Consider the following 12,966-nt stretch of genomic DNA (forward strand, 5'->3'; position numbering starts at 1 on the left):
AGACACGGAAATATTATATAAATTATTACCGGGTAAAAAATCACCATACACACACACGTGTGTGTGCGCGCGCGCGCGCGTCTCAGACGGATTTAACGTGATTTGAAATCGTATATACGCAGATACGTAGACATATAATATTACAATATAAAATGGCTTATAAACAAGGCATATCTACAGTATAGGTATACATATACGGCGATATCCATCCGCGTATACGTATATACTGACCACATGGTAATATGACGTGATTGATGATGACGTGGTCGACTGAACGTATGATAGGTACGCGGTTTGTGCCAGGACGGCAATTTTATATTATTATTATTATTATTATTATCATTATCATTATTATTATTGAAGCGTCGAGTGTCCTGGAGTGGAGTTAGCTCCTATATAATCGATCGTCCATACGCGTGGCGTTAATTGAATTATGTTATTGCCGCCGCCAGTGCGCGGGTGATCGGTTGTAGTGTGAGTTGTAAACACACACACACACACACACATATACGTATATATACATATATTAATGAACACTAGGAAACGTTTCATACCGTCGAGGTATATACTATAGGCGTTGTCAGACTTGTAAATTAGACACATGTACGTACGCGCGAAACAATTACACGATTGCAGTGATGCGTGCGTATTGCGTTATATCGTATAATATATATATATATATATATAATAATAAAATCTGTGATACGTATATGTGTGTATAGCAGATTTCATTAATGACAGCAGTACATTACACTGAGATATGCAATTATCGTTTGTATCGCTGTAATAAGAGTACGAAGGATTGCTAGGCACCTATCCCAAAATTCAGAGCACGCGTCGCTTTCCGTCAATCCATTCACGACGTTAATAGTTCACAAATTAATGTACGCACATGACTTAGATTCTCTATTATTTTTTAAAACCCTTTTCGCTTTTTATTTCACTTTTAGACATAATATGTTTTACGTTTTTTTTACAGGCATCGAAACGTTTTAACCAATATAGTATTCAAGAAATGTATGATACAATATTTTGCTCTTATTGTCTACTACACTCTCTTCCACGTCTAACAATTTTTAAACAAATTCTAATGGACCACCACATTGCAAATTATAGAAAATGTATATTTTCAATAGTTCGGAATATCTGACTTGAGTGGGGAGATCGACCTCAAGCACACGATAAAAAGCATACAAAAAAAATGATAGCGGATATATTTAAATATAGATTAAATATTATACAAGTGACAGATAAATAATATTATTATTCGTCCTGAAAAAACAAAGTGTAAACTTAAATAAATAAACAATAAAATATGGCCAACAAATTCAGAAAAGTTTGTTTTGGATTTTTATATATGTATATGTATATATATATATATATACGTATATAAAAAACAAACGTGAGAGAATTTTTAGCCACTCCGTGACAATATTATTTTTACAACAAATATATGCAAATAATGCTTTACATGTTAATCTATCCTCTGGTTATAACTATTGATGTTTCAGGATTTACATAATTTCCTCCCCCCCATCTGGTCATCCATTACGCATGCAGTACATAATATTTTGAAAGGTGTGGTTTTCGCGTCTACATTCACATTTTTTTGGTTAAATCAATATAATCACAAACGTCATTATTATCATGGTAAAAACGCAATAACTATACTAACAATTACAGGTACATAATAATATCAAGTACGCATATATACGTAAAGTGTTTGCAGTTTTAGAGTGTGAAACGCTATAGAAAGTTATAAGCACATTTTGCATATCACGCCTAAATGGCCAAATGATACGTAGGAATGAGACGAAAAACGGCACTGCATAATACCTTAGTAAACACGGACACCGATTGACAAACGGCTTGTCGCCATAGTACCTTTTACAAATCGTTTTGAACTATACAGATTATTTTTTCGATTTTATGTTTAACCATGGTTTTATTATATTGCCTAGATACTCTATCTGCAGTGTAAATACGCGGAATCCGTTTCTGTTAATAATAATTGGGTACTACTTTAACATAGCTTTTACCTAAATACATAAAGGGATGAAGCTTTCGAGTACATAATTATCGATCTATCCGTAAACAAGCTGAATTTCCATCACATGTAGATCGTAGATATGCATCCGTATACGGTTGACAGTTGTAGACCCTTAATTTTCTCCAGACCGTTGTAAAATAATCAGTACAAAGAAAATCAATATATTTTAATACATATGCATTAATATACTCTATTAATATTAGGTGTATTATTAAATTTCTGCATTTTTTTTTATTGTTCGTCGATTTTTTTTTTTTTTTTTTAAATATTGAAACATTTAAAATCTGATTACAAATATATTACAATAAATAATTGTGTTGAGATTTTTTGTTTTTTTTTTTTTTTCAACTAGGTTGAACGAAAAGAAGATAGAGCACTAGCTACTTCCAATATTAGTTAAATTTAGTTTGCATTAATAATAAAATCACGTGGCCATTTTCGTTTGAGGTGATGGACGGATAGGATTGCCAAGTAGTGTGATAAATGCTATGTTTGCGATGAGAGAATTAAAACGTTTTTGTAGAATTTATCATAATTATAGGACACCAGTGTTTATACCGTTGCATGATGCAATAATCTGTAATTAGCATACCATGGGTCATTAGTGAGGATTCGAAGGTTTATTGATTGAAATGATTGAAAGATTTTCAGGTTAGAATTTTTTGTAGTGCCTCAGAGTTGTATATCATACGACATAGCAGTATTAATTGCTTGTAAATGTATATTTTGTTTTTTTAGTAATATTTTCGATTAGAACAGTTGTATAAATTGTGAAATCTGAGTTTTAAAAAATTTTCGTTTTGTTTTTACATTGTTATTGCCCAAGTCAGTCTTTTATCTAGATAGAAACCTAGATACTTGACAGAGGTCCACGGGGTTATATTTTGTATTCGCCAAATTATGAATTATTATTTAACGTTATTTTTATTATTTAATATAATCTAAGACTGCTTTAACAATTAATATTGTAATACAAAAGCTATACATACAATGACCTATAACTGTTGTACACGCAGGTATCCATTATTATATTTTTTTCATATTTTTCGATTTCACGCTCAAATTGATTGTTTGATTTTTCAATTGTTAAAAATTCACAAATCGGTGCATCGCCCAATCTATAAGTCAACGAATGTAATAAAAATATACAGAAAAATTTACCAAGCATTTTCTTCTCCATTATTTCATTTAATAATAATTTTTGAAATTTTTAAAGATATTATATAAAATTTTAATAATTTTAAAATAATTAGTTTTTTTATACTATTTAAGGATTATTCTAGTTTATTTAATTTAATAAGAATCGCTTTTTTTCTGTTCGTTTACACATGAATTTTTTTTGAACTATTTGATGTGTCTAAATAAAAATTTGAAGGAATTATTTTTGAATAATTAAACGTTATATATTATTATAAGGATAATAGGTTTTTGATTATAGATTTAGAAGATGTAAGGACTATGATTATTTGAAAGTAATAGTAATTAAATATTATAATCTAATATTATCTTGAAATTGGTAAAACATATTCAAATATCTATTTTATAAATACATAATCGAATTGTGATAACTCGTAAACCTTCATAATTCAAGTTTTTTCTCTGACTCCTGAAGTGTTTATAGGTTTTGTTAGAAGTATTTAACTTGACAACATATTAGTTAAATAAAATTGTATCCCCCGTAAGATTTGAGTTATCGAGACTCGATTATACTAGCTAGATTAAATATTACATTTGTTTTATATTTTTGTAAAACAATTTTTAAGGATTATCGTTTTTAGTAAATTATTTAAATAATTCGGAAACTATTCATTTGACTATTGAATTAGATTTGTTTATATTTAAATAAATATATTAAAATTAATAATCTGTATTCGAAATAGTTCTCATTTGTTAAAATTAAATTTAAATCACCAATGAAACTCTTTAAATGGTATAAAAATCCAAATATTTAAAAATACGGCCTTTAACCATACCTACGTACTAAAAAATTTCCCAAAATCATATTATTAGCTAAAGGAAAAAATTTAATGAGCATGCATAGTGAATCACTTTGCGTATTAATTTTAGAAAAACCAGAAATATTACTACTAAAAATAGATATTTAAAAAGATTTAATCAAATATTTACTCAATGAGCGAGTTGTATAATGAATGGCTATTTATCTGTGTTGGAAACTTCTAACTGGATACATTTTGAATATTTAATGCTTTGATATATTCTTCATTAATATTATATAATTTCTATATGGATATTGTGGGTAACTACGTCAATAAATACGTTTTCATAAAGTGTTATTTTTATTTTTTTATGAACCTAATATACATAAGATATATTATATTTTAGGCCATAAAGTAGTACTTTAACTAAATTATGTACTTATGATAAATTTGCATCATATAACATACGATAAACAGCATATTATTATCTATAAGTTTATTAAGAAACTGTGAGCCGAGGAAAATGTATTGTTGATTTTAAATTTCGAGTTTTCAATCAATAAACATTAGATATTGTCTGTAGGTTGTTTATTTTAATAAAGATAGAACAGTAATTGTCATGATAGTGTGACGTGTACTATGTAGTCGTAAAGCACGTACGTGCACAATGAATATTGTATTGTATAATATTATAATATTTTGTTACAAAACTATATCTATATGTCGTCAGTACCGGATATTATTGTCTAGAGAAGTTATTTAGGTGCGAAATTATTGTGAATACTAAATTCCTTGTATAACTATAAACGCAAGACGTAATGAATACAAAATAAATCATGTTTAGCTAAACTAATATAAAATAAAATACCAATACATTTTTCATTCTTGAAACGAAATGTTGGTTTTTGTCGATTCGGCATTTCGAATAACCGTTTAACAAATGAGATAATATCTCAAAAAATAAGAATGTGAAAATTGTAGGTACATTTAAATAAATGTAAGTTAAAAAGGAATGAATTTGGCATACATAATGTGTAATGTATTGTAAAAAAAAAAAAAATAGTATTGGCAATTTGCCTCTCTTTTTTAACCTGACACGATAGAAGGATAAAGAAATCATATTCAACAGGATAGTAACTAACAACAACGCACTGAACAATTTTGGTGCTATTCCAAAATGCATTCGATAGTGTTACAGATTGTAGTTAGATATAGCTATTACCATTAAGTATACACTCTAGTAGAATATTACTCAGTCTTAATAAATCGACAAATTATAGTCTTTTTCATTTATAGTAAGTAGGTATAGATTACAATTGCTGACCGGTTTAATGTTTTTACGTTTTTAAAATGTCTAAATAAATAATTAAAATAAGCTCTTAGACTGAAAATTGTACATAAACATTACAATCGCAGTATAAATTAATTATCTATCTATTTTTGAGGGTAGGTGTAATTGTGTAAAATTAATGTTAAGTTGTATACTATCGAGCTTAAATTATTTTATGGACTATGGACGTTAATGTTTTATATATTAATAAATCTAATCTGTTATCTGGATTTCAGTAAATTCTCAGTATACTCGAACATTACTATAATCTATATACAATATAATAAACGTATATTTAGTGATTTTAAGACAACTATTAATATTATTTTAATATATTTCTCAAGTTATTTATAAATCGAATTATTATATGGTATCAGCGTAATCCTAAATAAAATCTTCGTGTTATAATGACGTAAAGACTAATAATTCAGTGACTTATTGAAGAGTAAATAAATATCTTATTAAAGATGATGAATTAAATATTAGTATGATAAAAATCAAAATCAAAATATGGAACAATGATATAAAATATTCTATCGAATTAGTTAGATAACAATTTATTAGATATCTTTTATAGCGTTCACAGACATTTTTGAACTGTTTTGTTATGTTACAAATACAATAAATTATTTTATTTTTGTATATTTTTAATTTATTTTTTCCATTTAATTTTTATATTTCTTTTTTTTTTATCAAAGAAAATAAAAATAATCTATACAAAACTTGTACAATAAATTATTAAGTTAAAGATACATCTGTAATAGCGATTAGGTAATCAATTGGAGAAGTTATCCATCGATAATACTCCGCATGTTAGAGTATACGAGTATTATCTAGTTGTAGAGGAGGGAATAGAATATTGTATTTATTTTATTTAGGTAATAAGTCACGATTTCAATTTCTTTTCAGGGATACGATTTGAAGGCATGAGTTTTAAATTTAGGGTTAATATAGTTTAGTGTAATAATGTATGCTAATAAAATCTTATTTAAACTCTATTTTACATGCATATTGTAAAATCAATAAATGATAGGATAAAAAGCTTAAAGACAAAACGTTCATTAATATAATAAGTTATAAATTTAACGTAGTATTAGAAAATAAACACCATAGTCATAATCACAAAATAATGTACACCGTTACTAAACTTTTAAATTCAATCCTCCAATCCACACATGTAATATAAAACACTAGAAATTAACTCGTATAATATATTTAAAATTAATATACTTCTACTCATAGTAGCATTGAGCTTTCTAGTATATTTACGTTAAAAATGAATGTTTTACAAATAAGAACAATACCCTTGATATTTACTTTCCAGCCAAAGTTATTTTATTTTAAATTTTGATCATGAACAATAATTCGATGTAGTTATTCTTCGAACATTTTAGGTAGTTAAGTTTAAAAAACATTTACTTGTAATAACAATAAGTTGTGAAAAATATACAAAAATTCTTTTTTAGTTTTGTTCAATTCTCAATATGTTTGTTTTAAATATCATTCATAATCTGTACACTGAAATAATATGATTATTATTTAACATAAATTTGTAATAATTACTTAATTATAACAAAGATGAATTTTCGTATAACATTATCAGAAAACTTAAATTTTAAATGATTTAAACTTCATTATATTTAGTTATTATTTATTTATTTATTAGTTTTTATATATTGTGATAAAACTATAACTAATTATTTAATCATAAAAATGTTTATTTTTTTAAATTAATTTGAAATATTAATCATACTATAATATGTAATGGGTACTAAAAAATGTCAGAATAATTGTATTTATTTATGCGAATGAAAACGTAATATTATTTCATATAAATATATAGCAATATGATTAAGTTTACGATAGACTTATCATAATATTTTCTTTACGACTGAACAAAACAACATTTCTTCTAAATGTTTATACGCTATCAAATAAAATATTTTTTATAACGAAAATTCTGGAAGTATAAAGGTAGATAATTAAATTTTAAACATATTAATTATTGTTCATTATTGTTTTCACAAAATGCCAAATAGGTTATCACTGATGCGTAAAGTTATGAGCGTAGTGTATATTTAAAACTGTTAACTGTTACAAACGTAATTTTTTTATAATACTTTTCTATTAAGATCAATATCATACGTAATAGTGTAATACGTACGTATATTTAACCTTTCAACTATTGTACATTGTGTGTAAGATATAAACATTTCAAAACTATTATTTAAAAATAATAAAATTAATAACAATTTTTACGAATAAATGTAACACAGTTATACAAATTAAGCGTATTAAATATAATATTTTGTACCTGCATAGTATACGTATTGAATTTTGTCGGAAATAGATAAACGAAACTATTCAGACATAAAGTATATTAAAATATATATAAATTCTATTCTAAAGAAAAAGGTTAAGTATTAGCCATTATAAATACAGCTTAAAGGTTTTAAGCGTTTTGATACACATAATCAACCACGGAAAACCATAAAAATGATAATCGATTTCAAGTGCATTATAAGTGTAACAAACCCGATTGAAGTCATTGATCATTCACAATACCGACCGTTAAGTAGTCAACGCATATACAAAACCAATTTTATATATAGCTAAAGATTTTAAAATTATTTAAACTTCATATAATAATTCATAGGATCATTAGTATAGGGTGATGATGAAATTCATTAATCAAAATAAATGTTTTACATAAGTTTATCGATTTTTCTACAAATATATGTAATATAATAATCACACTAACGAAGTTTATGTGTTAGTAATTTTATAAAATATGAGATAATTCTTTTAACTTAAATTTATTAGAAAATATTTCAAATAGAGAAAGGAACATAAATTGGATTTTTATACCTGCAATTATATCTTAAAGAAATGGATAAAAAGTAAAAACGTAATAATTTCCATCACAACTAAAACGCGAATTAATACCCATGAAAAAGTTTAAATACAAACGAATTTAATAAAATAAATGGAAATCATGAAAAAAAAAAGATTATATTTCTTCATAAATTTTTAACAGTTAATAAATAATTAATATCAATGGTCCGACATTTAAATCGATATTTTCTTAACTTATAGAACTTACTTTTTTGGCTATGTATCGATGGCTAAATGCAATAAATTTAAATATCGTTATATATAATAGCTAGTCAAATACAAAAAAACCCGTATATTTATACCAATATCAACGGATTTTAATATAGATTTAATCAAAATTTTAATAATAATTCTTCAAATATTTCTAGAAAACACCTAAATTTTCACTAAAACTTCTAGCATGATAATTCATTCAAACATCGAAAGATCAAAATATTTAAAATTATGCATTAAAAGGGTATTACATAATCAATTTCTACGTTATAAAACTTTTTTGTACTAATTTAACAATGATCAACAAGAATAAATATGCAAATGCACACAAATCCACTCTCTAATTATAATATAATTATTTGACTTTGGAAATATTTGCATAACATTATGTTAGTTTCTTTAATACAAACTATTTTTTATTAATTTCTTATACGTTTAGTGTATTTTTATTAGTCATCTGTCGTCAATGTAATAATGTTATTATTGTACATCGTAAAAAAATGTTCAAAACAAAACAAAAAACACTCGATAAAATAAGAATATTTCAGATTATTTAAATTCGTTTGCGAATATATAAGCAAATATAAAATTCATTGTACACGGAAAAACTGAAATCTGTCTCCACAATTACACAGTTACACATAGATGTGGCGCATATATTATATTTGTATATTTTATTACACGGAATGATTCAAAACGATTTACACTCGAAAGAAGAAAATATTATTGGATGTGCCAAGCCCAACCAACCAATGGTAAAGTTTGCATGGATTCTATCTATTTTATAAATCTATCTATATAATATACGTGATCTTGTTTTTAGATTTCCCTAGAAAATAAAACTTCAGAAAATTATTGCTCTCCGAGGCATATACTGTATATTTTGACGGCTTGGCTATTTATTTTGTCGATATTTCGATAGTTTCAAACAATTTGTACGTAGTCTCGTCTAATATTTGTACTTTTATTTCACCTACGAATCGTATTGGATATTAAATAAAACATGTTTTATTTTGTCGTAATATTAATAAAGGGTACACATAATTGTTTTATAACAGATATTCTCTATCGCCGCGTCGTAACTGTTAAAACATTTCCATATCAACGTTTTATAATTATTTTTATACGTGCTCGTGTACGCAAGTTAGTGTAACGCCACGGACCACGGTTTAATGTTAAATAAACGCTAAAACATTTCGAGTGGTCACTGAAAATCTATACATTTTCACCGCAAACTCCCTGAACTGTTGTTCCACGTGTAAACTATACATGACCTCATTACACGCGTAAAATCAGTAGTACATTAATAATACGTTAAACCGTGCTCATAATACAGACAAAATCGATCAAAAATATGTGACTAATAATACAAAGCCATTTCAAAACTGATATAGGTACACAATTAATAAAGTAACGAAGCGTTGTGTCAAATCTATATTATGAATGATTAATTTATAATCATTATTATAAATATATGTAAACACACACAAATATGAATAATTATCGTTAGAGTGCTTTAAATATTACGTACCTTTGTGAAATGTATAAATATTTGTTAAATGTCAAACGTCACAGAAAAAACAAACGAATAAATTGAAAACGTATTTTTATTTTAAAATCAATAAAAATGTTTTCTTTTAACCGAATAATTTAAACGTTTAATTCACAACATTAATTTGTGCATAACAAAAGTATTGTAATCATTCCAATCTGCAATTGCTATGGGTATAGTAAAATTTTTTAAGCGCCCAAAACAGTATTAAGAATAACTATGATAATAGTTGACATTATTATGTTATGCTTATGATTCCTTCAAAAGTACAAAACGTGTTCGATAGACGATAACATTTTGAATATCCAATAGCTATTTCTCTATTACTAGCAGCTGACACATTTTGCAAGGAGGTTTCCTATGAAAATATAATATTTAATATCACTGTGTTTTATTTTGAAACGGGACAAAACGGATTATGATGTAATGGAGATTCCTGTTAAAATGTTTTGTAGAATTAAGTGTCAACTATTGAATACTCCCGGGTATTCTTGAGTGTAATATTATGGCGACTGTGTTATTGTAGTAATTGAATTTGACACCTGTCAAATTTCATATAAATACAGAATCGCTTACAATTAGTAAGTCGTCCGCAATACTAATATAGGTATTGACAATAGCTACGTAATTATAAGTCATAATAATATTTATAGCTAATCAAAACAGGAAGAGAAGTAATTAAATGACGGTATAGTGGCCGTGTAGAGGGAATAAAAATTATAATATCCAAATCAATGAACAAACGATCGACTTAGGTAATATACATACTCGTAATTTTAAACCACCAAAACTTTTACGATATACTGCATGGAAGTTATTATTATAATATTACATCGCATTAAATGCTAAAAGACTTCCGACAAAATCACGGCATGAATTATGATACTTTGAAAACATTCTATACGTTAATATTAAATATTTTAATAAATAATAATACGCATGTACTAGTGTACTACGCTACTACGTGATGTGCAATATTTATTAAATCGACGATTGTCGACGGAAAGTTTTCGACCATCCGCGGTCTGCGGCGTTCGTTGTATATTATTCATTTAGCTGTAAATATTGCAACGACCATTTTCCCAGTAAATGGGACGGCTATATAATACAAGATTTCCGAGTCATGGTCGCGTATGTTAAAATCGGAGGCTTTATTATTTCACACGTTGTTTTGTGGAATGAAAATATAAAATAAAAACGTGTAATTAATAAGTTTATCAGTGGTCAGATGTCGATCGATCACTTTGCTTGCAAAATTACTACCTATAAAAGCAATTTTATAAAACACGGTTATCAAGAAAAAATTTAAAATTAATGTAACCCCATATGAAAAAATTCCCACCAACTCTTTTAGCCCAAAAATTAAGAAACATGAACGTCGTGACGTCGTGTCGGATGAATGAAGATTGACACTTTCTGCAGTTATTTGGAGTAGAAAAACAGACACGACACGAAAAAAAATAAGTCAACAGAATACTAAACATCAACCAGTACGGATAATAAGCGATCATATTATATTATCTACGTGGAATCTATAGTTTGCGTACGGGACACGACTGTAGGAAAATATTGTCGCGTAAGCTTTTTCGCAGAAGTGAGTTAATTCCATTAAGTAGTTTCATTTCGAGGGGCGGTAGGTGAGCAGCCTCGTGCTATACATTATCGGACTGATCGTTTTGAGTGGCGGGAAAATAATTCATCTTCGACGTTCAAACTAGTAGAGGAAAAATCCCTCGACAAAATTTAACAAGGCGTAATAGTTTTACAGACTTACGTTTTCGAAAAACACTCCGCACACGTATGAGTACACGAATCGTTTTTAGTTTTGACATATACCTATTATACCTACGTAGTTGTGATATATTATACCGATATAAGGGTGAAACGCGGGCGTATTATATTGTTTCGAAATGTAATAATATGATATTATTGTCGTACATCAACGAACGGTGCGTGAAAAATACCTACAGCGCGACTTTCACGCAGAGTTCGTCCGACGGTAGACCACGCCATACAACGGATTGTCGCACTTCTGAAGACTCGCGAACAAAACGTCGAGTTCCCCGACCGAATATCTCAATATATAACGCCTCGAACTCGACCAAAGCTCTACAATCGATTCCGCCGTACAAAATAATAGTATCTTTTTTTCGGTTTTTTCACAAACCGTTTTGTAAATCACTGTTGGTTGAACTCACGCGTGCAGTATTGCGGTTCGTCGGACCCGTCCGGACAGTCGCGCCGGCCGTCGCAGTACCTGATGGACGGCACGCACCGCACAGCGGCGGTTGCGGCGGCGGCGTCGTTGTCGTCGTCGTCTCCGCCGGCGGTGGACGACAATGGGGAGGTGCACTGGAATTCGGAAAGCGTACAGGTCGCCGGTCTGGTGGACACGAGCTTCGCGTACGCGCCCCCGCCGCCGTCACCGGCCGCGACCACCGCGAAAGTGTACTTCGTTCGGTTACGTATTGCTATTAAGTTGTGCCGCAGTGTGCGAGCACGTTCGATACCAACGTCGGGAAAACGGTCGGCGGAGGCTTGTCCGCAGGCTCGGGTCCTCGCGGCCCGCATCGCGGACGACGGCGACGACAACGCCGACCGACGACAGACGACGACGGCGACGACGACTCTGGCGAGTTGGTACGCGGCACCCTCGCGCAACGTATCCTGAGTCCGAGTTTCGCGGTCGCCTCGCCATCGCCAGCACTGCGTGGCTCTCCGTCGTCAACCGCGGCGCGACCGAGCATCGCGAACACCCCGCGCAAAACCGCGACGATGCGCGTTGAGGGTGGATCGTGTTTTGAAAAATGAAAATTTTCCTCTCGGAAGAAGATTCGCGGCGTTTCTCGTGCTGTGCGCTGCCGCCACCGGCACGCCGCTGGTCTTCTCTCTCGCGGTACACCTCGCGCGACCGCGGACGACAGTCGGTGTCTTAATGCAGTGCGGTGGTATCCGGATCACGTGCGATGACTGCGTCGCTGGCGGTGGC

At 29.6% G+C, this 12,966-nt stretch overlaps 1 protein-coding gene across 1 annotated transcript in view; it reads right to left on the reverse strand.

The window, feature by feature from the left end:
* Window positions 1-12,548, reverse strand: part of LOC112593989 — a 50,747-nt gene extending 38,199 nt beyond the window's left edge. The window contains exon 1 of the mRNA XM_025338577.1: window positions 12,176-12,548. Coding sequence (XP_025194362.1) covers window positions 12,176-12,548 — 373 coding nt within the window. The remainder of the gene's footprint in view (window positions 1-12,175) is intronic.
* Between the last annotated feature and the right edge of the window lie 418 nt (window positions 12,549-12,966).

Source organism: Melanaphis sacchari, unplaced genomic scaffold, assembly GCF_002803265.2.
Source record: "Melanaphis sacchari strain LSU unplaced genomic scaffold, SCAv2.0 Contig21_pilon_pilon, whole genome shotgun sequence".
Classification (NCBI taxonomy): Eukaryota; Metazoa; Arthropoda; class Insecta; order Hemiptera; family Aphididae; genus Melanaphis; species Melanaphis sacchari.